Source organism: Megalobrama amblycephala, linkage group LG20 (genome assembly GCF_018812025.1).
Source record: "Megalobrama amblycephala isolate DHTTF-2021 linkage group LG20, ASM1881202v1, whole genome shotgun sequence".
NCBI classification, from domain to species: Eukaryota; Metazoa; Chordata; class Actinopteri; order Cypriniformes; family Xenocyprididae; genus Megalobrama; species Megalobrama amblycephala.
This window is the reverse complement of record NC_063063.1, coordinates 21676896-21702097: the sequence shown is the minus strand read 5'-3', so window position 1 is coordinate 21702097 and position 25202 is coordinate 21676896. Positions and strand designations below refer to the sequence as shown.

Below are 25202 nucleotides of genomic sequence, written 5' to 3'. Positions count from 1 at the left end.
ACATATAAGTTGTCTCTATTTGTTTAAATGGGGTCCACAAAAGTAACTAGGTAAGTGCTATTACAATAATTATGAACATTGGAAAATCGTTTTAATAGCCTACTGTGACAGTTTTACCGTTTTGCCTTATTCACATCTGCAACTTTGTCTTTTCCCTGCACAGATATAGTGCACTTCTCAAAGGCAGATGCGATCGCACAGTCTCGTTCGGTTCGACTGGACTGCGTTAGGGCTCATGAACAGTGTTTGGGGAAGTACGGCTGCAGCACTAAATACCGAACCATGAGACAGTGTGTGGCCGGGAGAGCGGGTAACTTCAGCATGCTGGCTGAACCCGAGGCGCAGGACGAGTGCCGGAACGCCATAGAGTCCATGAAACAGAGTCCTCTGTACGACTGCAAGTGTAGGAGAGGAATGAAGAAAGAGAAGAACTGTCTGCGCATCTTCTGGAGTATATACCAGAGTTTACAGGGTGAGCAGATGATCCATGCATAACATTACAGTTGAACAGAATCAAATATGAAAAATAATCATGCTCTGTAGACCACTTTAAGTCTTGGAAATGCATTATGCATATGCCTTTATAACTATGTTATAATCTTTTTTTTTTTACTTAAATATGGATAAAAGTTCTGGTTCTAAGAATGATGCACGCAAACAGTTTGAATTCTCACTTGCTAAATTATTATTTCTACTATATTTTTACTTTGCTGGTGTTTATCTTCCAGCCAATGACTTGCTTGAGGACTCGCCATATGAGGCAGTAAACAGCCGCCTGTCTGATATTTTTCGTCTGGCTCCTATCATATCAGGTAAGTCTGATGTTAATATATATCTCCACCTCATACTTTCACACCAAGAACAAATCATTTGCCAGCTTTTTGTTTTGTCTGCTTATTCTAAATATATGCATAATTTACTTAATATATGTCTACGATATATGTGTTCGTCCTCTTTCTCTGCCTCGTTCTCGAGAGATGCTCATTTGGCTATGGATAAAAGTGTCTGCAAATGTCAAATGAATGAATTTAAATGCCTTGTGGCTTATGAATGACCTGCCTGCATCCGTCATTTATAAAAGTGTGCTTTGTAATGGATGTTAGAGATTTGAGTGAACAGGTTTCAGTGATGTCCTTGGAAAAGAGTCAATGCCTAATGCATTCCTATAGAGGACTAACAAAACAAGTGCTGCTTGATGGAGATGGTATAGATATGCCCTGTAGATGGCGCTGTTCCTCCCCTGTTCAACTACTGCGAGGTCTGCTGGTGTTGAGGATAACACTGACTGCATCTCTCAATCTGAGCTGTGCTTGACTGTAGAAGTTCTGCAGTAAATCTCCATGGTGACAGACAGTATCTCTGTTCCAAAACCTAGTAAGCTGCCTCTCTGCCAACTGCCTACATGGGCAACATTCTAACCATCACGGAAGCTCATTAGTGACACTCTCATAATGAACAGTCTGCGTAGACAGCACCTCCGTGCGGCACACAAATAGTACTCCGCACCCATTTTGAGACTCGACTAGCAATTAATTTCAATAGTGTTTGGCATTATGCTGCCCTGCTAAGAGTGAGATACTATACGCATTAAAATACACAGCACAAACTATTGGATAAAAAACCTGTTAAAATGTGTTTTTATACGTAATTTTCAGTATTGAATAAATTGTTAATTTGTGTTTATATGTATATATATATATATATATATATATATATGTAGATGCTTAGAAGGCAGAACCTTCTTTATTGAAAAGCCTGTGATGCACTAGGTTTTGGCAGAGAACAAGTGTCTGTGGTTTCTATTTGCATTAGAATTTGGATTAAAAATGAATATACTATAGTATATAAGGAACATGTGGGCATTACATGAAAGTACATGGGACACTCTCCCATTACATTTCCCTCTCATTCCACGTCAAATCAATAAAGCCGTACGAGAAACACAGCTTCTGAGACGGCAGCCTTGTTTTTTCCTGAAGCTCGAATCAATAAGCCTAAATGAAAAAAAAAAAGCTTAAATATACTGGTTTTATATTTATTAATTCTTTAATCATCAGCCTGGCACAATAAGAGCATTATTACAAAATGAACATCATCGGCTTGCTTTTGTTTTGCTGTGTATCCGTGTATGTGTGTTGACTATTTGTAGCAGCAGACTATTGTACATCGCCAGGGAGAGAGAGACATTAATTCAAATTATTTTCACATTTGGATGCAAAACCATGGGAAAAAAATATAAAAAACTAGAAAAATATTAAAGACGTGCACTGGCTCTGGCATGTCCAAGCAACCCCTAGTAATAATTCACAGCTGGTCTATACAGGAGTGAGCAGGATGTTTATAGCCGCTGCCAGAGCAGCTTCAATAAAAACTGATTTGGTTGAGAGACTCAGAGCTGCTGTGCCAGATCTCAACATTGCCCAGATGGAAAGACATTCCTGTTCTTGAGGTGGTGCAGTGTCTGGGTTATACAGGCCTGTAGAAATCCCTGCATCAACCAATACTGGTCCCAAACCCATTGTAACAGAATACTGTGAGGGATAGGAAGTTGAAAAACAAAACAAAAACGGTTGGTTGGTTGGTGTCCAACGTGTGTCTTGTGAGTAAAGTATTTTTAGATTTACTGTCATGAACCACTGAATCAGCCCACATGCAGGACCCCAATAATAACTGACCTTAATCTCTTACTCTCAGTGGGACATCTCTTTACAACACCTTGTGTGGGTGTTTTCAGGCTTTTCACAGCAGAAATGGATACTTGAGTCTGAGGCTCGTTCACACAGTGCCAACAAGCACCAAATTCCAATGGTTGTTGGGTTTTGTTCAGTTTGATCAGTTTATTAACCTGTTGGTGTGAGCATGACCGTTATGTTTACATACTGTAAATACAGCAGCAAACTTCAGGGGTCGTATTCACAAAACACCTTAAGGCTAAAAGTAGCTCCTAACTTGCCGATTTAGGAGAAACTCTTAAAAATAATAATTTTAGGACTCCTTCATTTTTGCTCTAAGAGTATTTCACAAAGCATTTTAGTGCTAAAACTAGCTCCTAAATCTGTAATAAGTTAGAAGTAGTCAAGAGGACTCCTAACTCACTAAGACCAAATCACAAACAATCCTAAAGTGGCTGTTGCTGGCAATCCACCTCAGCAGTCCACCCAAAGACACTGTACACCATTGAGGCAATAGCCTTGGGTGCTGAGCCTTTTCTTCATAAATTCAATAAATATTTAGATTTTTAGATTTTATCTGTGATGACATAACATAAAGATTCAATTATGTACAGGCAAAATGTATTTAACAATGGAGAATAAAACACTACAGTCAAGTTGAAAATAATATCCTATCGTCTGCGCTCATAGCCTTGTGGGCAACTCGCGTAACGCGAGTTCGAGTTCCGGCTCGTGAACCTTTCCCGATCCCGTGCTGTCTGAGGCGAGGCTCCGAGCTCAGAATAACCCCATTTTTATTTTAAAATCTTTATTTAAATATGACAACATTTTTTTATTTGAATATGGCAACATGATACCTTGTTCAACAATATTTCTATGAATAAATCACTGACAGAGACCCCACCCCCATCAGCCAATCACTGTGGGCATAGTTAGTAAGTGTGTTGACATCATCCATAGCAACAAGGTCAACCCCGCCCTTTTTTCTTAGCTTAAAGGTGATGATACACGGGGCAACTTTTTGAGCAATGTTGCCGAGCAACGTTGCTTGGGCACTTTCCCACTGAGAATGAGCAACAAATATATATCTGGATACGTTAGATCGGTCGTGGGCAATTTTTTGAGATCCTCCAATCAGAATGTTAGCAGCCGATCACGTGACCGGTTCGGAGATTTCAGAAAAAATTCAAACAAGATGGCGGCCTCTCAGCGGCAGTGGAGCGGAGAAAAGGAGTGTGAACTTTTATCTTTTTACGCTAGTAAGTTGTCATGGGTCAACCCAAAACAGGGAATTTACCTCATATATTGCTTAAAATACCAACAACTGTCCGAAAGTAATGTGTGTATGCTGTAATTAAGCTATTGAATGATTTCAGTTAAATACTAAAAAGACGGGATTTTTCAATGTCTGTAGTAGCGTAAGCTGTAGGGTGTTTGACATTTGAATAGCTTTTGATGCGATCGATGCGGGTTCGAATCCGCCTTTTGCCGAACTCACTCTTCCTCCTTTTCCTGTCATAAATCAGATCGGAAAGGCATTTATTTTTAATAAAAATGAAGAAAATATTTGAAAAGTTGAAAAAAAGTGCCTAACAAGTGTTTATAATAAAGTATTTATTGAGTTGGCAATAGATTTGCTCCTCTCTGATTAGTTGCTGCCAACTGTCTGTTGCCCTAATTAGTTGCCCTGTGTCTCATCAGGTTGCCCGTTGACGGCAACATTGCCCAGCAACATTGCTCAAAAAGTTGCCCCGTGTATCATCACCTTAAGACTTCTCTCTATTCCTTAGTAAAAGTTTGTCTCCGCAGCTTTGTGAATAGGTTTTAAGAGAAAACTCTTAGCTAAGAACTTTTACTGCTATTTAGGAGAACACTTAGTGGTAAGATAAAATGTTTTGTGAATATGGCCCCTGATTGATTTTGCCAAGTAAGACATATCCCTACCCCTAAACCTACCCCTAACCCTACCCATACATTTTTCCTAAAATCAGAGGGAAATGATAGGTGAATAACACTGATGTAGAAGCACCTAACCCTGGTTTTAAGCCTAAACTTGACATAAACTGTAAACTTGTCCCTAAAATTTGATTGGTTGATTGGAATGTTGTTCCAGGATCAACAAAGATGTTGATCCAAGAGGATGTTGCACTTGGTGAAATCATGTTCACTGTTTGAAATGTTAGTGTTTGTGTTAGTGGCAGTGTGAACCAGCCTTTAGTTACAAATTAACTGTCCTCAGACTCAATTTAAAAACTGATTAAAGACTTGACTGAAAGTGATTATATTTACATTTAGTAATTTATCAGATGTTTTTATTAAAGTGACTTTCAAATAAGGAACATGACAAGCAATTTGTGATAACTACTACTAAAAGGATCTTTGAGACGTCACTTAAACTTGTGACAAACGACTTGACTGTGAAAGACTGTGAACGTGTCTGGTACACAGCATTTGAACCAGTCATGTCAGTACAGAATATCGTTAAGGGAAACATGATGCCAAGCAAAGAGACAGAAACAGTCAACAGAATATCAGCTATCTCAAACTCTTTTCATAGTCCTGACAAACAGAAATGCCTGGTCATCTAATTGAGCTGTCCAGGGCTCTAATACAAAAACGCCAGTGTTTCAGTAAATGTGTTAAGGTCACACTTCCTGTCAGAAACATAACTGAGATCAATATGAATGGCCGCATTAAGCATCTAATAATTGCTGAGCAAGACAGTTCACTCTCCAACTTAGCATTTTAAACTTAAACTATTCTCCATAAAGATGCATCATTGAGGTAATAGCAGTCAAAACGGATTGGGTAATTACACAGGTTTTACGTCATGTTTATGAGAAGCCGGGTTATGGAATTGATGCCTCTTAGATGACTCAGTTCAATGGGTATTGTCAGAACTGAGTCTTTGTTCAGAATGCGTCTGTATGCAATATGCTGTGCAGGCACTTTCTGTCCTCTTTATTTGATGCCACACCCTGCAGCTCTACATAGCTTTTGTGGGCTTTGGGCTTTAGTAACAGATCCTTTTGAGCTGTGGGATCACAAGAAAAGGAAAGGGGGGAAAATCAACCATGTGAAGGAGGAAAGACATTCCCTGTTTAGTGAAAAAGTAGCCGAAAGGGTCGAGCAGAATTGTACAATGGTTGCCAGTAGGCAGGCCAGTTAGTGATGTTGTAAAGCCTATTAGGTTTTCCACAGTTAAATAAAATGTTTACCCAAAAATGAACACTCTACTATTACTGACCTTCACATCGTTCCAAACTGGTTTTTGTGCATCTAATGAAAGTCAATGGGTTCCAAAGCAACACTGAAAATTTCTTCTTTTCTGTTACAACAAAAAAGGAAAGACATACAGGTTTGGAACAACATGAGTAATTTTAATTATTGGGTGAACTCTTGCTTTATGTACACTACGGTTTTACACGTCTACCTTCATTTGAAGTACAACTTTAATGGCCATAGGTAAAGACAGTGTGTAGAAGACTTTTTTAGACATCCATCTAACCGCTTCATGGCTGTCCACATGGCTCTTTATTTGTCTTTCAGTGCTGTGGCAAAAGAAGCATGTTTATTGTGCCATCAATCATGAGACATTCATACCAAATAACCACTGGAATATATTCGCCTGGAAATGCTTGAATTAAAACGGGTCCTTTCCATAAATCAATAAAGAAAGCGGTCATGAGAGAAGAAGAATGATCACACTGTCACTGTAGAGCGAGAGTTGTGCCACCTGATCAGTGAGGAGCTGGAGCAATGAAGGCAGAGAACGGCAGCCATTGCTGGATTAATAAATAAATGAACCCATAGGGAAAATGAAAAGGATAGTTCATCCAAAACGAAAATTCTGTCATTTTTTACTAACCCTCATGTCTATCCAAACCTGTTTTTCTTCTGTGGAACACATAAGTAATGTAAAATTTCTATTTGTTTAAAAAATAATTTAAAATGATGTAAAAATGTAAAAGGGATTTAAGGGAATAAAGAAAGAAGAACAGTACACATTCACTCTTATGTCAAAAACTTAAAACGTTTCTTGTCTCATCAAGTAGATTCAGTTATGAATTACATGTCTCATGTTAAAAGGAACACTCCACTTTTTTTGAAAATAGGCTCAATTTCCAACTCCCCTAGAATTAAACAGTTGAGTTTTACCGTTTTCGAATCCATTCAGCTGATCTCTGGGTCTGGCGGTACCACTTTTAGCATAGCTTAGCATAGTTCATTGAATCTGATTAGACCGTTAGCATCTCGCTCAAAAATGACTAAAGAGTTTTGATATTTTTCCTATTTAAAACTTGACTCTTTTGTAGTTAGATCGTGTACTAAGACCGTCGGAATGTTTTAAATAGGAAAAATATCGAAACTCTTTTGTCATTTTCGAGCGAAATGCTAACGGTCTAATCAGTTTCAATGAATTATGCTAAGCTATGCTAAAAGTGGTACCGTCAGACCCAGAGATCAGCTGAATGGATTCGAAAACGGTAAAACTCAACTGTTTAACTCTAGGGGAGTTGGAAATTGAGCCTATTTTCAAAAAAAGTGGAGTGTTCCTTTAAATTATAGCATATTTTCAATTTAATTCAACATGACGAAATTTTATAGAAGAATTCAGTAGTTTGCATCACTAGACAATCTGTTTCTATATACATTTCTATTATAAAACAGATATTCACATTGGAATTCACACTCATCTTCTGTGAACAGTAAAGCCCACCTTCTTTGATTTGATTGGCCATCTCATTTTAAAAACGGCAACGATCATTTTAAAACGTCAAACAGCGTTGAGGCAGACCAGTGTAAAAATGTAACTTTTTAAACTTTTTGTCATCCTGATAACAAAGCGGTGCGTAATGGAGTGCAGCAGAACAACATCAAGAATATCAAATATTAGGGGGGACAGTTTGGCCATTTCTAATTATTGGGGGGAAATTGTCCGCCTCAGTGTCTATGGTGGTTACGGCCCAGCTTCAAAGGGTCTTCTTTTGTGTTCCATGCATGCAAGATTAATGACATCGGAGTGAGTAAATGACAGAATTTTCATTTTTAGAACTATCGCTGCTTCCGAAATCACGTACTGTCTGAGGTACTACATTTGAATTGTAACTTACTTCACGATTGTTAAAAAAGTGTGTTCTATATAGTATTAATGGGGGTAGTATGAATGTAATCCGGACATACTACATCCGCCATATGCGATCTACCGGTGTCAGTTACGTCGATGCACCTCCATTCATAAATCCTCTCCCATGGCCTTTCTTCAGAATCTCGCCGTTTTTTCGAATTCTATGAATTCGGACATACTACTTTGTTGGCGTACTGTCTTTCGCATACTATATAGTAGAGAAGTATTCGATTTCAGGGGTCGGGTTCATTTTTGAGGGTCAAATGTGTGTGTGGAACCAAAGATCATAGTGAAGACTAAAACAGATATAATGTTTCTCAATCAGCCACTCCTACCAGTTTAGACAGATGAATCTTGTTCTGTGCCTTGTTAATTGATTTTTTCATGTTCCTGCTTTGGTCCACAGGCTTGTCAATAATGAGGTGATCACAAATGGCCATTCATTTGTCTCGCTAAAAGGGCTACTCACAATTAAATGTTATATATGCAAAAAATGGCTCATTTTTGACATGCCTTGACATTTGATTGACCTTATACTTATTAAGGCTATGTATTTGATCACTGTAAAAATGGTACTATTGTGCAACATTACTACAATTACAATAGTATTACTGTGATGGCAAAGCTGAATTTAGCATGATTTCGGATCATGTTGAAAATGTCATATTTCATAATTCAAGTCAAACAGACCTACTGTATGGAAATTGAGTGCACATCCCTGTTTCTGTTGCCCTTACAACTGCAGCCCACTGTCTCACAGGAAGGAGAGATGGAGATACAGTGGTCTATTTCTCTCACATGCAGAACTGAAGTTGTCCCGCCCATCAATTATTCACACCCTCGGGCTGGTCCAGAATGTAGTAACAAGTCCCATGTGGCCCTGTCCTCTAAGAGAACTGAGATGCATCGAGGTCAAAGGGACCATGTCCTCTTCTCATGCAAGATGGTCTGCTTCCTTTCATGAGTTGCATAAATTTGGTTGTATTCAGTCACGCCGCTCATCCAGAAAGTTTGATTGAATATGAAACAGACAGAGAGTCTATTGAAAGAAGAATTGGGGTAATTATAAAGGAATCTGATAGATACTAAATTAAAATCCTTTTCATTGTTATTACATATATTATATATTTTTAAAAACGCCTTTAATGTCTGGCTCTGTCTAATTTATTTCTGGATGCATTTTACTTAGTTTTGGTTTTGATCCATTGTCTCCATAATGACAATAAATCCTGTCCTTGTTTTAAACATTCAGTAGGATGAAATTCATGTCCGTAATGCTCATTTGAATTGCCATAGTCTGTTTTAAGAAAATCATTTCAGACCTTCACCGATATTGGCACGAATCGCAAAAAGCCTATAAGAGAGAAAGAGGTTATTAAATATGAAAAAATGGCCCTGTCAGCAGTTATTGTTTGGAAGTGCAATTTGATTTCCAATCTCATTTCACATCATTGACATGAATGCCAGGGCCGTACGGTTCATGAATCCCAACCAGCTGCCACATAGCCTGAGGAAGGAAAAGACAATGAGAGACAAACCGAGAAAGAGAGACAGCTTTTTATGTTTGTATAGAAATAGACTGTTTTTGACATTAGATAATCAAACTCTGCTATGGGATAAGCATATAAACACTGAGAAACACACAAAACAAACGTCTGAAATCCTCATCATCTTACGCTATGAGAAAAATGTCGGCCTTGTCAGAAAACACGTAAACAGCTTGATGATTGCTGGAGGCATAAATGACATTTAAAGCTTGTGCGTGCTGTGTTGTGTACAGCTCATAAGCGTTGGGTAATTACAAATGTCTGGATGGTTGATTACAAATCATTCAGCATCAATAACTCTGTCAAATGTGACAAAAAGGGGGAAATATGTAGAAAAACACTCTGCAGTTAATAAAAGTTTAATTTGTTTGATTCAAGAATTTTTTTAAATCGATTCTGATTCCAATTCCAGGTTTTCAAAATTGTTTCCAAGTTTTCACAAATCTTAAAGGTGCCCTAGAACTTTTTTTTAAAAGATGTAATATAAGTCTAAGGTGTCCCCTGAATGTGTCTGTGAAGTTTCAGCTCAAAATACCCCACAGATTTTTTTTAATTCATTTTTTTAACTGCATATTTTGGGGCATAATTAGAAATGAGCCGATTCAGGGTGTGTGGCCCTTTAAATCTCAAGCTCCACGCCCCAAGAGCTTGCGCTTGCCTTAAACAACACCAAAAAAAGTTCAAACAGCTAATATAACCCTCCAAATGGATCTTTACAAAGTGTAAGTACAGTGTTTATTTTGATGTTTACATTGATTCTGAATGAGTTTGAGGCTGTGCTCCGTGGCTAACGGCTAATGCTACACTGTTGGAGAGATTTATAAAGAATGAAGTTGTGTTTATGCATTATACAGACTGCAAGTGTTTAAAAATGAAAATAGCGATGGTTCTTGTGTCCGTGAATACAGTAAGAAACGATGGTAACTTTAACCACATTTAACAGTACATTAGCAACATGCTAACAAAACATTTAGAAAGACAATTTACAAATATCACTAAAAATATCATGTTATCATGAATCATGTCAGTTATTATTGCTCCATCTGCCATTTTTTGCTATTGTCTTGTTTCAACTGCCCGCTCTAATCGGCACTCGAACCCGGGTCCGCCGGCATGGGATTAGGGTGCTCTAACAAGGAGGCTAAAGACCACAGTCTCTAGTGTCAGTCGCTAGAGTGCCTCTTGAGATCAGGGGAGGAAAGTTTACATGCACAGCTCTTACCAGCCAATGTCTGTTACACTCAGCCTCCTTTAGCTCACTCCCATCCGGGTCACAGCACCAACGTAACCCCTCCCGTTTGAACCGCCCGCTCTAAGCGGGACTCGAACATGGGTCTGCTGGCATGGGAGTAGGTTGCTCTAACAAAAAGGCTAAAGACCACAGTCTCTAGAGCACCTCTTAAGATCAGGGGAGTAAGGTTTACACGCACAGCTCTTACCAGCCAATGTCCGTTACACTAACCCCCCTTAAGCTCACTCCCATCTGGGACACAGCATCAATGTAACCCCTGGACTCGAACCCTGGTCTGCCGGCATTAGGGGTCAGGCGCTCTAACAAGGAGGCTAAAGACTGCAGACTCTAGCATCATCGCTAGAGTGCCTCTTGAGGTTTACACGCACAGCTCTTACCAGCCAACATCCGTTACACTAACAATTTCTATTAATAATAAATTACCATAAGATAAATAAACTTATTCTTAGTAAGCATTTAGTTTAGCAACATCTTTGCAAAATATTTTTGAGTGGAAACTTTAATAAATGATTTGCCTTCCATTTAAAATCATCACCTCTTTTTACCTCCTGTTATGATTGTTTAACTTATTAAAAATTTAAAAAAAAAAAAAACAATTTAGTGGGGTTTCAGCCATGAACGATTCTTGAACAAATCTGTTCATTGAATGACACAAAATACTCAAAAGACACCTATGATATAATCAGTGTGTGAATCTGAATGATTCTTGGTGAATAGAATCAAAAGGAGGATGATTCAAAACCCCTGTTATAGCACTTCTGTGATCTGTAGCAGTTTGATTGAGGTAATGAATACAGAATTAATCAAGTCAGGCCTTTGAATGGAGTTGACTCTCGATTCTCAGAATCAACTAATCAATTTGTTTTCAAATCCACTCCCAGCCTAGTTAAACTATCAGTGTATTGATTCAAAGCAACTATCATCCATTTCCCCCTACAAAAAGAATGTGCATTTCGATTGAAAGTAGTTGAATAAATATCATACCCTACTATATATATTCTGAATCATGACTCTTGAAATATGATGGGCTGAGAAGGTCATAATTCATAAAGATATATCTGTGACATGTCATTGACCTTGTCATAACAAAAGATTAGCGCTATGGAACTACACATTAAACAGGTCAAAAGCAGAGTGCTACATAATAGCATAACTGTTCATATTTTCACATCAGACGCTGTTTATGTCTGATGCTGCATCAGGAAGTGACACCACTGTCTGTGTTTTTTAAACTGATCATAAAGTGCTTGCACTGCAGTACTGCGTGAGCTTGCGTGACCAGGTCACCCAAAGTCACGTCATCTGTCAGTGCTGAGATTAAGGACATTCAATGACCCACACACACACAGAGAAAGACTCGAACACCCACACACAGCAGAAGAGTACAGATTCAATAGGCAGTGCGAGCGTAAAGGCTGTCAAACATATATAATACAAATCCTTTGGAGTGGATTTTGGAGAGAAGCCTAGCGAGAGAAAGAGGAAATCCTTTATTCTAATGGACTGGGTTGACAGCTCTATGCTGTCAGTCCCTAAGGACTGATCCCCTGCTGTGGATGTGTGCTTCAGTGTTTGTGATGTATGAAGCCTATAGTTATCATTTCCTGACTCCAATATTGTGGGAATGTGAATGGGAGTAGAACGCAACCACCCCCCTCCCTCTCTTTTAAGAGTGTGCTTGCATTCATCAGTGGATTTATCACATCTCTCTAGCTTACTTTAGCTCCTTTTCTCTGTCTCTTTAGCCATTCAGACATCTGCATGCATGCCCAAACAAGTCTGATTTGGTGCACGCTTCAGTGTTACCGTGCTGCTTTTAACTACTTAGCAATGATCAGTGGACAAAGGGAGTTGAGAAGGAGGTGTGGCACAAAAGGATGACTGCAGGGTTTAAATTGAATTTTGTACCTCCCAATGTTTGTTGAATTGAGAAAAATTATTTTTTACAAGCCTTGAAATTATACAATGACATGTTCTGTTGCAAATAAGGGGGAAATAGCTCAAAATACCACTGTCATAAGAACCAATAAGGTTTAATAATAATTATAAAACAATAAAAAGTATTTGGCATCATAATTGTTATTATTATTATTATTATTATAAATTACATTATTATTATTATTATAAAGCATTTTTTTCTATATGACTGTGGTATTATGCTTTTTACCTTGCATATTTGTAACAATCATGTTCATTTTATAATTTACAGCATTTTATGCTAGATGATAAAAAAAAGAGTAAAATAGCTAAATAATACCACTGACATATGGTATTATTTAATAATAATTATAAAACAATAAAAAGTATTTGGCATCATAATTGTTATTATTATAAATTACATTATTATTATTTTATTATTATTATTATTATTATTATTATTATAACAAATTCTATATGATTGTGGTATTATGCTTTTTTACCTTGCATATTTGTAACAATCATGTTCATTTTATAATTTACAGCATTTTATGCTAGATGATAAAAAAAAGAGTAAAATAGCTAAATAATACCACTGACATATGGACAAAAAATAAAAAAATATTATTTTGCATTATTATTATTATTATTATTATTATTACTACTACTACTGATAATAATAATAATAATTAAATGATTATTTTATTATTATAAATTAGTTTTTGTCCCTATGAGCATTTTTCCCTTGCATATTTATAACAGCACATCATTGCAAAATTCACAGAATTATATGCTAGCTAGATCATTCCACATATAAATTTAAGCATTCTAGATAATCTTATGAAGGTAAAAATTGTTACAGAACATTTGAGTCGCAACAGCTAGCTGTATGAATCTCTCACGTCAGTGAGTTAAATCTTTTCTTGCAGTTCCACATAAAGTTACCGGCAAACTGACAAGCATCTCTGTATTATTTAGATACCAGAGGCAATTTTGACTTGCATTTGGCACTCAGCGAGTGTTCATTTTACACCCGGCGTGCATCGCTTTTTCATTCTCAATTTATTAATGCCTCAGTCTTGGCTCCATTTCTCACAGATTAATAAATAGTGGCTTGTATGTTTTACTGCTAATGTATGTAAATTGAAGGCAGAGCCCCAGTGGGAAATTACTTGGCAGTTGTTGACGGTAAAACATCAAATACCAGTTTTATGTCTTATTAGACATTGATTTTTCTTCTATATTGAAAGTCATCAAGCTGCACACTTTATTAATTACACTCGTGAGATTTTGTGTAGTTTAATTGCTTGGCGGTTGGACATACACAGCCACACACACACACACACATACAGCCCTTAGTCATCATTTACTCTCTTTACAACACAGTCTCAAACTCCTAAGAGCGTTCCATCTCTCACTCCCAAAACACACATAGTCAAACATCTAGCAGTAATGTGACTCCCTCTATTGTCACTGCAACAATAGCACCAACAGGGTAAATCTCCATGCCATTGCTGGAATTTCACTGTTCCACTGGAGTATCAATGACCCCCAAATCCCTCTGGCTCTGGTAATTATTTGAGATCATACTAATCTACCAGCACTGTCAGGAACTGACTAAAGTGTCCATTACCTCAGCCTGTTAGGGGTCAGCAGTTTACAATCTCTGCTAGATTTGGGTGGTCATGATACAAAAATTTTAGAAGTTACCAAAACCATTTAAACATCCCCAGTAGTAATTTTATTACCACACCGGACTTTTGAAATTTGAAATATCAACAACATAAAAAAAACAGCATGACATTTGATTCGATTTTATTTATTTTTTTTCAAAAAAATGGTCAGGATGTTTGATGAAGTAACACACCGTAATTGTTTGGCTAAGGACTACGCATTCATAGAAAGTTCATTGAAAGAGTGTTTGAGAAGAGTGCCATCATTTCAACCTCATCTTTAAGACATTTCAGGGCATGATCTCTGGTGAGAAGTCAGCTAATGTAAATTATAATCATTATAAAGTTGTCCTGCTTTTCACCTCATCAGTCGTTTGATCAACGACTCAAACCGCCGGTCTTTTCGAGCAGAGCTGCATCAGCTCCACATGGACCAACTCTGTAAACATACATGGATCAGTGCGTTTATTAATTCCTTTTGGGTTAAAAACACTCATCAATAAATCAATAGACTCCACATCCACTGGATATTTTCAAGTATCAATTGGACTGGCTAATTCCCTTAAAGCGTGCTCCAGAGTTCAGCCATTGGCAGGCATCACTTCGGAGGGCCATTAAAAGTCCCTGGACAGCAGTTTAAGCGGATAGTCTTTTACACAGAGCTCTCAGTGTTGTTTAACTAGCGGTTCTCTCTTTATTAAAGAGCCCAGAGATGGTCAGCGAGGGTTCATCTCGTAACAAACCCTCATTGTGCTGCAACTGCAATTTCATTAATTGATAGAAGGTTCCAGCCCAATGGACTCATTAGCTTAATTTCTAAGAAGAATCACCATATATTTTGAACTATACGCTAAGAGAAATTTTATTGCTCTTTCACAGCTCAAGAGACTTAATGGAGTTCTCAGTTCAAGTGTCTCAGATGTTCCTTCTAAAATAAAGAACAGAAAAACATTTAGACAGTTTTTGACATACATTAAGAATAAAATAAATAATACACTGTAAAAAAAATATTTTATCAAATGTTTTCTTCTGTCAAATAAACTTAGATAATTAAAGGGTTAGTTCACCCAAAAATGACATTTCTGTCATTAATTACTCACCCTCATGTCGTTCCACACCCGTAAGACCTTTGTTCATCTTCGGAAGACAAATTAAGATATTTTTGATGAAATACAAGGGAAATCCAAGGGCTTCGGCCAATACTGAGTTGGTGTTCGGAAACAAGGAAGCCTGCACTGAGATCAAGACGTATGGCAACGGTTCAAATTGTTGACTAAAGTCGTTTTTTTTGTTTTTTTGTTTTGTGCACAAAAAGTATTCTCGTCACTTCATAACATTAAGGTTGAACCACTGTAGTCACGTTGACTATTTTAACTATGTTTTTAATACCTTTCTGGACGTCAAAAGGTGCAATGACATTGCTGCCTACGTGTGGATCAGATACCCTTGGATTTCATCAAAAATATCTTAATTTGTGTTCTGAAGATCAACGAAGGGCTTACGAAGGTGGAATGACAAGAGGGTAGTAATTAATGACAGAAATTTCATTTTTGGGTGAACTAACCCTTTAATGTAGTTCGGATAACTAACAAATACAATTTTGAGTTTCTGTTGATTAAACCAATCGCCTTCATTATATTAACTCAAATTGTTTAATTGTTAAACCAACAATTCTTTTTTACAGTGTAGAATAAAATGAATAGATATAATTTAGTCTGGGAATGAATCATGGTGAGAATTGTTAATAAATTGGTATTTTTGGTATTTTGGCAAAAAGAAAGACAGGAAGCAAGGAAGATTGGAAGAAAGGAATGAAGGAAGGAACAGAGGAAGGAGGATGGAAGGAAAGAAGGATGAATGAATGAATGAATTAAAAGAAATGAAGAAAAAGAAAGAAGAAAAGAAAAATTAAGGAAGGAAAGAAAGAAGAAAGAAAGGATGGAAGGAAAATAAAAAAAGTAAAGTTTGGGGAATAAAAAAGAAAGACGGATCAAAAGGGCAAGATGAAAGCGAGAATGCGAAGATGGGAGAGATGGGCAGAAAGAGACAGTGGCAGACACGGAGGAAGAGAGAGTGGGAGATCAATTATGGAGGCCGAGTCCTCGTATGATTTGATTTGCTGCAGTGGCATGTGTTTTTATTGGATTGGAACAGTTGGAGGAAAGCTGTGAGATTATTAAGCATCCGCCAGAAAAGCTTCAGGTCTCTGCCATCAGCACTTTCTGTGTCTGCAGCACTCCCAATCTCTCAGGCCACTTAAGGAAGCGACTGAAGAGCTCACTTATTATTCCTGCGCCCAAAGAGCAATAAACAACAGAGCGCTCTGCTGCCTGAGCACGAGGCCACATCAGCACACACACACACACACACACACTCTTGCTCGTTATTTCATGTCACACTGGTGTTCTCTAAGGTGTACATAGCCAGGCTCCCAGCGTTTGGCACACAAAAGACGCTGGGGAACATAAGCTGAGGTCATTATTACACATACAGTCACAGCACTAACAAAAATACCATGGCATTACTACACTGTAAAAAATTATTGTTGGTTTAACTTAAAAAAGTAAGTTACTTGGTTGCCTTAAAATTTTGAGTTCATTGAAATAAAAAAATTGAGTTAAAGGGTCAATTTACCCAAAAATGAAAATTGTGTAGTTAATTACTCACCCTCATGTCGTTCCACACCCGTAAGACCTTTGTTCATCTTCGGAACACAAATTAAGATATTTTTTGATGAAAATCCAACGGCTCAGTGAGGCCTCCATTGCCAGCAAGATAATTAACAATGCCCAGAAAGGTACTAAAGTTATATTTAAAACAGTTCATGTGACTATAGTGGTTCAACCCTAATGTTATGAAGCGATGAGAATACTTTTTGTGCGCTGAAAAAAAAAACAAAATAACGACTTTATTCAACAATATCTAGTGATAGGTGATTTCAAAGCACTGCTATATGAAACTTTATGAATCTTTTGTTTCGAATCAGTGGTTCGGAGCATGTATCAAACTGCCAAAGTCACGCCCCCCAGTGGTGAACCATTGAAATTACGAAACACTTATGACATAACAAAGCCTCGTTTACTGAAATCACGTGACTTTGCAGTTTGATACACGTCTCGTCGCTTCATAACATTAAGGTTGAAACACTGTAGTCACATGAACTGTTTTAAATATGTCTTTAGTAGCTTTCTGGGCATCTGAAAGTGTTAATTATCTTGCTGGCAATGGAGGCCTCACTGAGCCATCGGATTTTATGAAAAATATCTTAATTTGTGTTCCGAAGATGAACGAAGGTCTTACAGGTGTGGAACGACATGAGGGTGAGTAATAAATGACAGAATTTTCATTTTTGGGTGAACTATCCCTTTAATACAATGAAGGAGATTGGTTTAATAAAAAGAAACTCAAAATAATATGTTATCTGAACCACATTAATTATCCAAGTTGATTTGACAAAAGAAAAAAAGTTGTGATAACAAATCATGAAAATAATCTTTTACAGTGATAAAGTTGAGTCCATGGCATTGGCTTTTTTGGTTGTCTTTGAATTTTTAAACAAGCACATCAAACCAAGTGGCGTCTAGTTTAAAATCATCATGAAACAGAAGTTGCAATAGTCTTTTCTTCACTATTGTGATGTGTATCCAAATGAAACGTTTTCTCGAATTAATTGGAAAAAAACAAAATGTAGGGTGGGACTTGATTTTGTCCATCAGGTATTGATTGGATCATTGGATCGTTGTGGTTTGCTATTGCTGTGATCACATGTGAGTGACAGGTCGTCTCGCATCCGCATCAGTAAACATGTATATTATGCTATTGTCTATATTTTGCGCTGTAAAGAAGCCATTATTTTAATGATGTTCCATGATAAATTACTATTGCATTATGTCTATAAACTAGGCTCATGATCAGGGTATCACAAGAGGATATGGGTTAGATTTATAGACAATGACATGTTGCAGAACCTGTCCACATGACTGCAACTTCTAATCAACAATTAAACCTCCCTCCAGTAACCTTGAGCCTCATGTCAACGTGCTTGTCAAACGTAAGTAATGGTTTTTGTAATAGGTGATTAACCTCAAGGATCTAGGTTATGTTCATATTTAATCACATCTAACCATCTCACAAAAGTCCACAATAAGCACAAATTCCTCATCAAAACACATAATTGCAAAATGCAGCCTTCCATGCACATGCAAGAGCTGCAGCGTATCTAAAAAAAGTTACTGAAGCGGGAAGCAGAGGAGGAGAGGAGAGAACACTGAGTCATCATTAGGTAAAGATGAGTAACCTCACTTATTACACGGCTCACTGGATACTTGATTCTAATAAGTCAATCTGCAGTCAAGTAATTTGTGCATAATTATTAAATATTTTATGTTATGTATTAAATATACATTTTAGTAAACATTATAACTCACCATTTTCTCTGGCAATCAAATAATTATCAATAAAATATATACTAAAGTACATGTTAACATTCTTTCTTTGCGTAGCTAATGGCGTATGCGTTCTTATAGGAATGAAATTATGTTAAAGCAAACAGACAGCTTAGAAAAGAGAGAGGAAATTCAAACAGAGTTTTCAGGGTTGTGAACTTATCCATGCGAGTGAAAGCGAAGGATTTACCTGAGGTTGTTTGTTCAAGAAACAAAAATTCTGTGTAGATCGAGAGGAGGGAAACAAAAGGAAAAGTGCGGCAGTGCGATCAGCTGAGAGAAGTTCTTCAGGCAAAAGATTCAAACGTTACACAAATAAAAGCTATTTTAAACTGTGTTTAGATGCTTGTCTAATTGCAATGCTCTGCAGGATGGCAGTTCTTGGTTGGAAATACATTAAAAAGAGTTATAAATTGATATGCTTGAGGCATTTTGTGTGGGATCTGTTGAAGAAATTGAGAAAGAAACAAATGAGAAAATATAGTTTAAATTGTTGATGTTTTGATGATCTCTTATCTAGAATATTTAGTAACATAGGCTACACACTACCGTTCATAAGTTTAGGGTCTTTTTTTTTAAAGGATTACCAGAGGTGACAGTAAATATTTTTACATTGTTACAAAAAAATTATTTTGAACTTTCTATAAATCAAAAAATCCTGTAAATAATAAAAATATTAAAGGTGCCCTAGAATTAAATATTGAATTTATATTGGCATAGTTGAATAACAAGAGTTCAGTACATGGAAAAGACATACACTGAGTTTCAAACTCCATTGTTTCCTCCTTCTTATATAAATCTCATTTGTTTAAAAGACCTCCGAAGAACAGGCGAATCTCAACATAACACTGTTACGTAACAGTCGGGATCATTAATATGTACGCCCCCAATATTTGCATATGCCAGCTCATGATCAAGGCATTACACAAGGGCAGAACGTCTGGATGTGCACAGCTGAATCATCAGACTAGGTAAGCAAGCAAGAACAATAGTGAAATATGGCAGATGGAGCAATAATAACTGACATGATCCATGATAACATTATATTTTTAGTGATATTTGTGAATTGTCTTTCTAAATGTTTTGTTAGCATGTTGCTAATGTACTGTTAAATGTGGTTAAAGTTACCATTGTTTCTTACTGTATTCACGGAGACAAGAGAGCCGTCGCCATTTTCATTTTTAAACACTTGCAGTCTGTATAATTCATAAACACATCTTCATTCTTTGTAAATCTCTCCAACAGTGTGTAATGTTAGCTTTAGCCACGCAGCATAGCCTCAAACTCATTCAGAATCAAATGTAATACATCCAAATAAATACAATACTCACATAATCCGACGCATGCATGCAGTATGCATGACGAACATCTTGTAAAGATCCATTTTGAGGGTTATATTAGCTGTGTAAACTGTGTTTATGCTGTTCAAGGCAAGCGCGAGCTCCGGGGGAGGGGGAGCACGAGATTTAAAGGGGCCGCAACCTATATATCGGTGCATAGTTAATGATGCCCCAAAATAGGCAGTTAAAAAAATGAATTAAAAAAAATCTATGGGGTATTTTGAGCTGAAACTTCACAGACACATTCAGGGGACACCTTAGACTTATATTACGTCTTTTAAAAAGGAGTTCTAGGGCACCTTTAAGCAGTATAACTGTTTTCAACATTGATAATGATAAAAACTGTTTCATGAGCAGCATATCCCAGTGATTTCTGAAGGATCATGTGACAATGAAGACTGGCCTATATATATAAAGTGTGATTTTTGGGCCACTAGCATGACCAGATAAAAAATAATTACTGTTTTCAAAAAGGTTTCCCTAACATACTTCCATTGGCTGAGTGTGTGTCAACAACCCAGTGTTAAGTTGATCCTGATAAGCGCTCATTGTCCCTCATTGGCGTTCTTCTTCCATGAGGGGGTTTGAGGTCATGGCATCTTTATTTCCAGAGGGACTGTTAACCCTTAAATGCATACCTCGGGTCTTTAATGACCCGGGACGTCATTCACTACCCTCCTGAAATGGCTCATGAAATGGCTCAGCGATTTACTGCAGAACAAGTACTGAACGCAATCAAATATGACTGTAACTGTCACTGGATGGATCTGGTGAAGCTGTTAATGATCAAAATATTGATTTTGAAGATGTTGAAAATTATATAGTTTTGAGAATATGTTTGAGATCGCGAATGGGCACTATTTGTGACCTCAAACTTAAAACTAGACTATTATTTGCTGAATTTACTGGGAAATGAGCACTGACGAGGACAGTGATGATGGCATAAAACATCTGCTCAAACAGAGCCCTTTCCAGCTCCAAAAGGTAACAAAATATGATTTATTTTATTCTTCTGTAACTGTTAATCTAATATCAGAGGAGTTTTATATTATCACGACAGGTAGAGATCCTTCCGTGTTAGATATAGATCCGGGTCGATAAAGACCTGAATATGTAAACAGTCATGCATTTAAGGGTTAAAGAATGCGACACACACATCTCTCGGAAATCAGATGAAGACTTCGAAAATTTGAATTATGTGTGCCAAATGCATCGAAGTTCAGCTAGCGGTCTGTGGCCGTGACGTCTGAGGCTGAGACTACTACATTTCAAGCTGGGACAGAAGAACTTATTTTACGCACTTCATCTTTAAATATACTTTGAATAAACTCTGTCGTTTTCTTGAATGTTAATTAGCAGTATAGTTACTCTCACACAGACCACATACTGGCTGACACATGGCCTCTAGTTCTGTGAATGCCGTACGGCACTGCCTCAGCCAGAGGACGTTCACAGAGAGTCCTAAAAGGTCAACAGTTGCCCCACTCTCATCAAGTGTTCTTTGACATTTACAGTGCTTGCATCAGTAAAATCAGCCAGTAGTGTTCATAACTCTCCCTCTAAATCTCTGCCTGCATAGGTGAGGCGGCCTTTACGAAGGACAACAACTGCCTGAATGCCGCCAAGGCCTGCAACCTGAATGACACATGTAAGAAATACCGCTCCTTCTACATCAGCCCCTGCACCAGTCGAGTCTCAACCACTGAGGTGTGTAACAAGCGCAAGTGTCACAAGGCCCTGCGGCAGTTCTTCGACAAGGTGCCACCGAAGCACAGTTACGGCATGCTTTTCTGCTCCTGCCCCTCCGGGGATCACTCGGCTTGCTCCGAGCGCAGACGTCAGACCATCGTGCCAGCCTGCTCCTACGAGGACAAGGAAAAACCCAACTGTCTCTCCTTGCAAGCCTCCTGCAAGACCAACTACATCTGCAGGTAGGATGAAAGACAGCTTGTTTTACATGTCAGAGTAGGGAGGAAAGTGCTCGAATGTTCACTGTACTTTTCAGCGAGTTAATTATTTATCCATAGAAGAAGTTTCTGTGGGGTAGATGGTGTCTGAGAAGAGATGACAATAGTAATAAGACTGCCAGACTGTCACTTGTGTGCTGAGTTTGTTTAATGAGGAGACCAACTCTGTGGATTCTTGTTCATTCCTGCATAATTTTTTTCAGATCTCGTTTAGCTGACTTCCTCACAAACTGTCAACCCGAGGCGCGCTCGATTTCAGGGTGTCTGAAGGAAAACTATGCAGACTGTCTGCTGGCATATTCAGGTCTCATTGGTGAGTTAAGAAAATTTACTGTGTCATATCCCTTACAAAAAAATATTGTGGTATTACAGTATTATGGTGCAGTAATGGTATCCTATGGTAATACTAGAGTACTTTATACCATTTTTTGGATTACCATAGTATTTTTTAAAATTACAGTACCTTAGAGTGCAATAGTATGGGGAACACATATACTTTATAGAGGGTATGCACGTGACGTCACCGTCTGCTGGAGTGAATGCCGTTACGCTCGCTGAGTGGCAAAAAGACTGAGTGGCAGAATTGATTTTCAGTGTGAATGCTGTGAAAAACACACAAAACACATCCAAAACGCGATTGACTGTATAAATGGATTTGACAAGAAATCTGAGGTATGTTTTTACAGACTGCTGAAAGCTACAGAAGCAATGGATTGCTGCAATTCACAAAAATGACAGGACTCCAGGCATCGAAATGCGGATTCGCAGTTATCATTTTGTGTCAATATGTTGAATTTTGGGGTAAAATCATACCCTTTATATTGTATTGTTATATATTCTATTGACAACTCATCAATTAAATATTTACCATCTTATATTCTGCATAATTGGGTGTTTTTTTAAATAAACACTGACAAAAATGATACAAGTTTTAGGGCTGGACGATATATATAACACTGATATAAGTGACTACCCAGATTTAGTCCTACCTATATAGTTTTTATAAAGCATTCACAGGTAAATTTGCTTTATGTATTTCCCTGGCGTCGAAATGTCATAATCATGATGATAAATGTCAGGAAGCATGATTCCTGGCTGCATGTCAATACCCATAGATTTCTGGATCTTTGGTAAGTTGTAAGGAACATTATCGAGTCCAACCTTTAGATTAATTGTGTTTTTTTATTTTTTATTAGTGTTTTACTCGCATTTTTGCAGTTTCCCCTATTAAATCCAATCACGCAGCAGGATCTTTTGCCATTCAGTCTGGCTGAGGAGGTGTGTTTCCGGCAGGAAAGTGATGTGAATTCAATTCAAATTTATTTGTATAGCGCTTTTCACGATACATATAATTTCAAAGCAGCTTTACAGAAAATGCATGTCAACGATACAATTTAAAGAATGCAGTTAGCAAATAATGTAATAATGTCAATGCATACCTTATATTAACTACGACTTTTGCCTCAATAAACTCTTAATTTACTGCTTATTAATAGTTAGTAAGGTAGTTGTTGTAGCATTTAAGTTTAGGTATTGGGTAGGATTAAGGGATGTAGAATATGGTCATGCAGAATAATGCATTAATATGTGCTTTATAAGTACTAATAAACAGCCAATATGCAAGCTAATAACTTGCAACTAGTTATAAGTGAGAATTGTTCCCCATACTAAAGTGTTACCAAAGTTTGTTCATTTTTTTTTTTTTTTTTTTTTATGATAAAAGCTATACACTACTTTTCAAAAGTTGGTAAGTTTTTTGAAAGAAATCGATGATGCTCACCAACGCTGCATTTATTTGATCAAAAATAAAGTAAAAACAGTAATATTGTAAAATATTAAGTTTTTGAATAGTAATTGAATACGTTTTAAAGTGATTTTTGTTCATTTTTAACCAAAAACCTTCCATAATGCAGCTTTAAATTCCACCAGGTAAGTCACAAAGCTGAATTTCATCATTCACATGATGTCACATGATCCTTCAGAAATCCTTTTAATATGCTGATTTGGTGCTAAAGAAACATTTCTTATTATAATCAATGTTGACAATAGTTGTACTGCTTAATATTTTTTGTTGAAACTGACTATGATAAAAAAAAAATTCTTTCAGGATTCTTTGATGAATAGATGCTAATTGTTGAAGATACCAATTGGTTTAATACACTGCCCGGCCAAAAAAAAAGTCACTGTTTGGATTTTAATGCGCAAATACTTAAGAATCTATGAATGGATCATTATTACAGTGATTATTGTTTCTAGTCAAGTCAAGTCAAGTCAAGTCAAATTTATTTATATAGCGCTTTTACAATTGGTAATTGTTTCAAAGCAGCTTTACATATTAGAAGCACAGAAAAAAGGGAAGTGGTTAAAAATGAGCTGTACAAACAAGCGTGGTAATATGTAACATATACAAGATGGTGCTACATTAAGCCAATGTCGGCTGACTCCCAGGGGTGGAAAAAACCCCCTAGGAGAAAAACCCAGCGTGCTAACACTGGGAAAAAAGTCCTAGGAGGGAAAAAACCCCTTGGAAGATATATATAATATATTTAAATGGATATGGAGATCAAAATCTGAATTATACATTTTAATTATAGAGATTAAAAATAGATTATATATAAATATATGTAAGCGGATACGGGGATTAAAAATCTGAATTATAGATGCAGCCAGAACTGGATCTGTAGGCATGTTTCTAGCATGTTATATGTTTGGCAACAGTTCTTCTAACCCTTAAAGATGGCGTGTGTAGCTTTTCATTTCTTAAACAACCATGTAGGAAGACACATCATGGCCATATTCCAGGATGACATTGTCAAGATTCACCAGGGTTAAAATTGTGAAAGAATGGTTGGGAGGGAGCATGAAGAATCATTTTCACACATGAATTGGCACTGACCTTAACCTCAGTCTAAGTTTTTGGGATGTGCTGGAGGAGACTTTACAGAGTGCTCACCTCTTGCATTGTCAATACAAGATCTTGACCATAAACTGATGCACCTCTCGATGGAAATAAATGTTGTGATGTTATTTCCATCAAGAGGTCCATCAACTTTTGGTCAAGATCTTGTATTGACAATGCAAGAGATGAGCACTCTGTAAAGTCTCCTCCAGCACATCCCAAAGACTTTCAATGGATTTAAGGTCTGGACTCAGAGGTCAATTCACGTGTGAAAATGATTCTTCATGCTCCCTCCTGACAATTCTTTCACAATTTTAACTCTACTGAATCTTGACATTGTCGTCCTGGAATATGGCCATGAT

At 37.2% G+C, this 25202-nt stretch overlaps 1 protein-coding gene across 2 annotated transcripts in view; it reads left to right on the top strand.

Annotated features, from left to right (window-relative positions):
- gfra1b (gdnf family receptor alpha 1b) overlaps window positions 1-25202 on the top strand; it is a 40280-nt gene that overhangs the window by 2270 nt on the left and 12808 nt on the right. For both annotated transcript variants that reach the window (XM_048170795.1, XM_048170794.1), the window contains exons 2-5: window positions 164-472; window positions 729-812; window positions 21554-21905; window positions 22145-22254. In XM_048170795.1, coding sequence (XP_048026752.1) covers window positions 164-472; window positions 729-812; window positions 21554-21905; window positions 22145-22254 — 855 coding nt within the window. The remainder of the gene's footprint in view (window positions 1-163; window positions 473-728; window positions 813-21553; window positions 21906-22144; window positions 22255-25202) is intronic.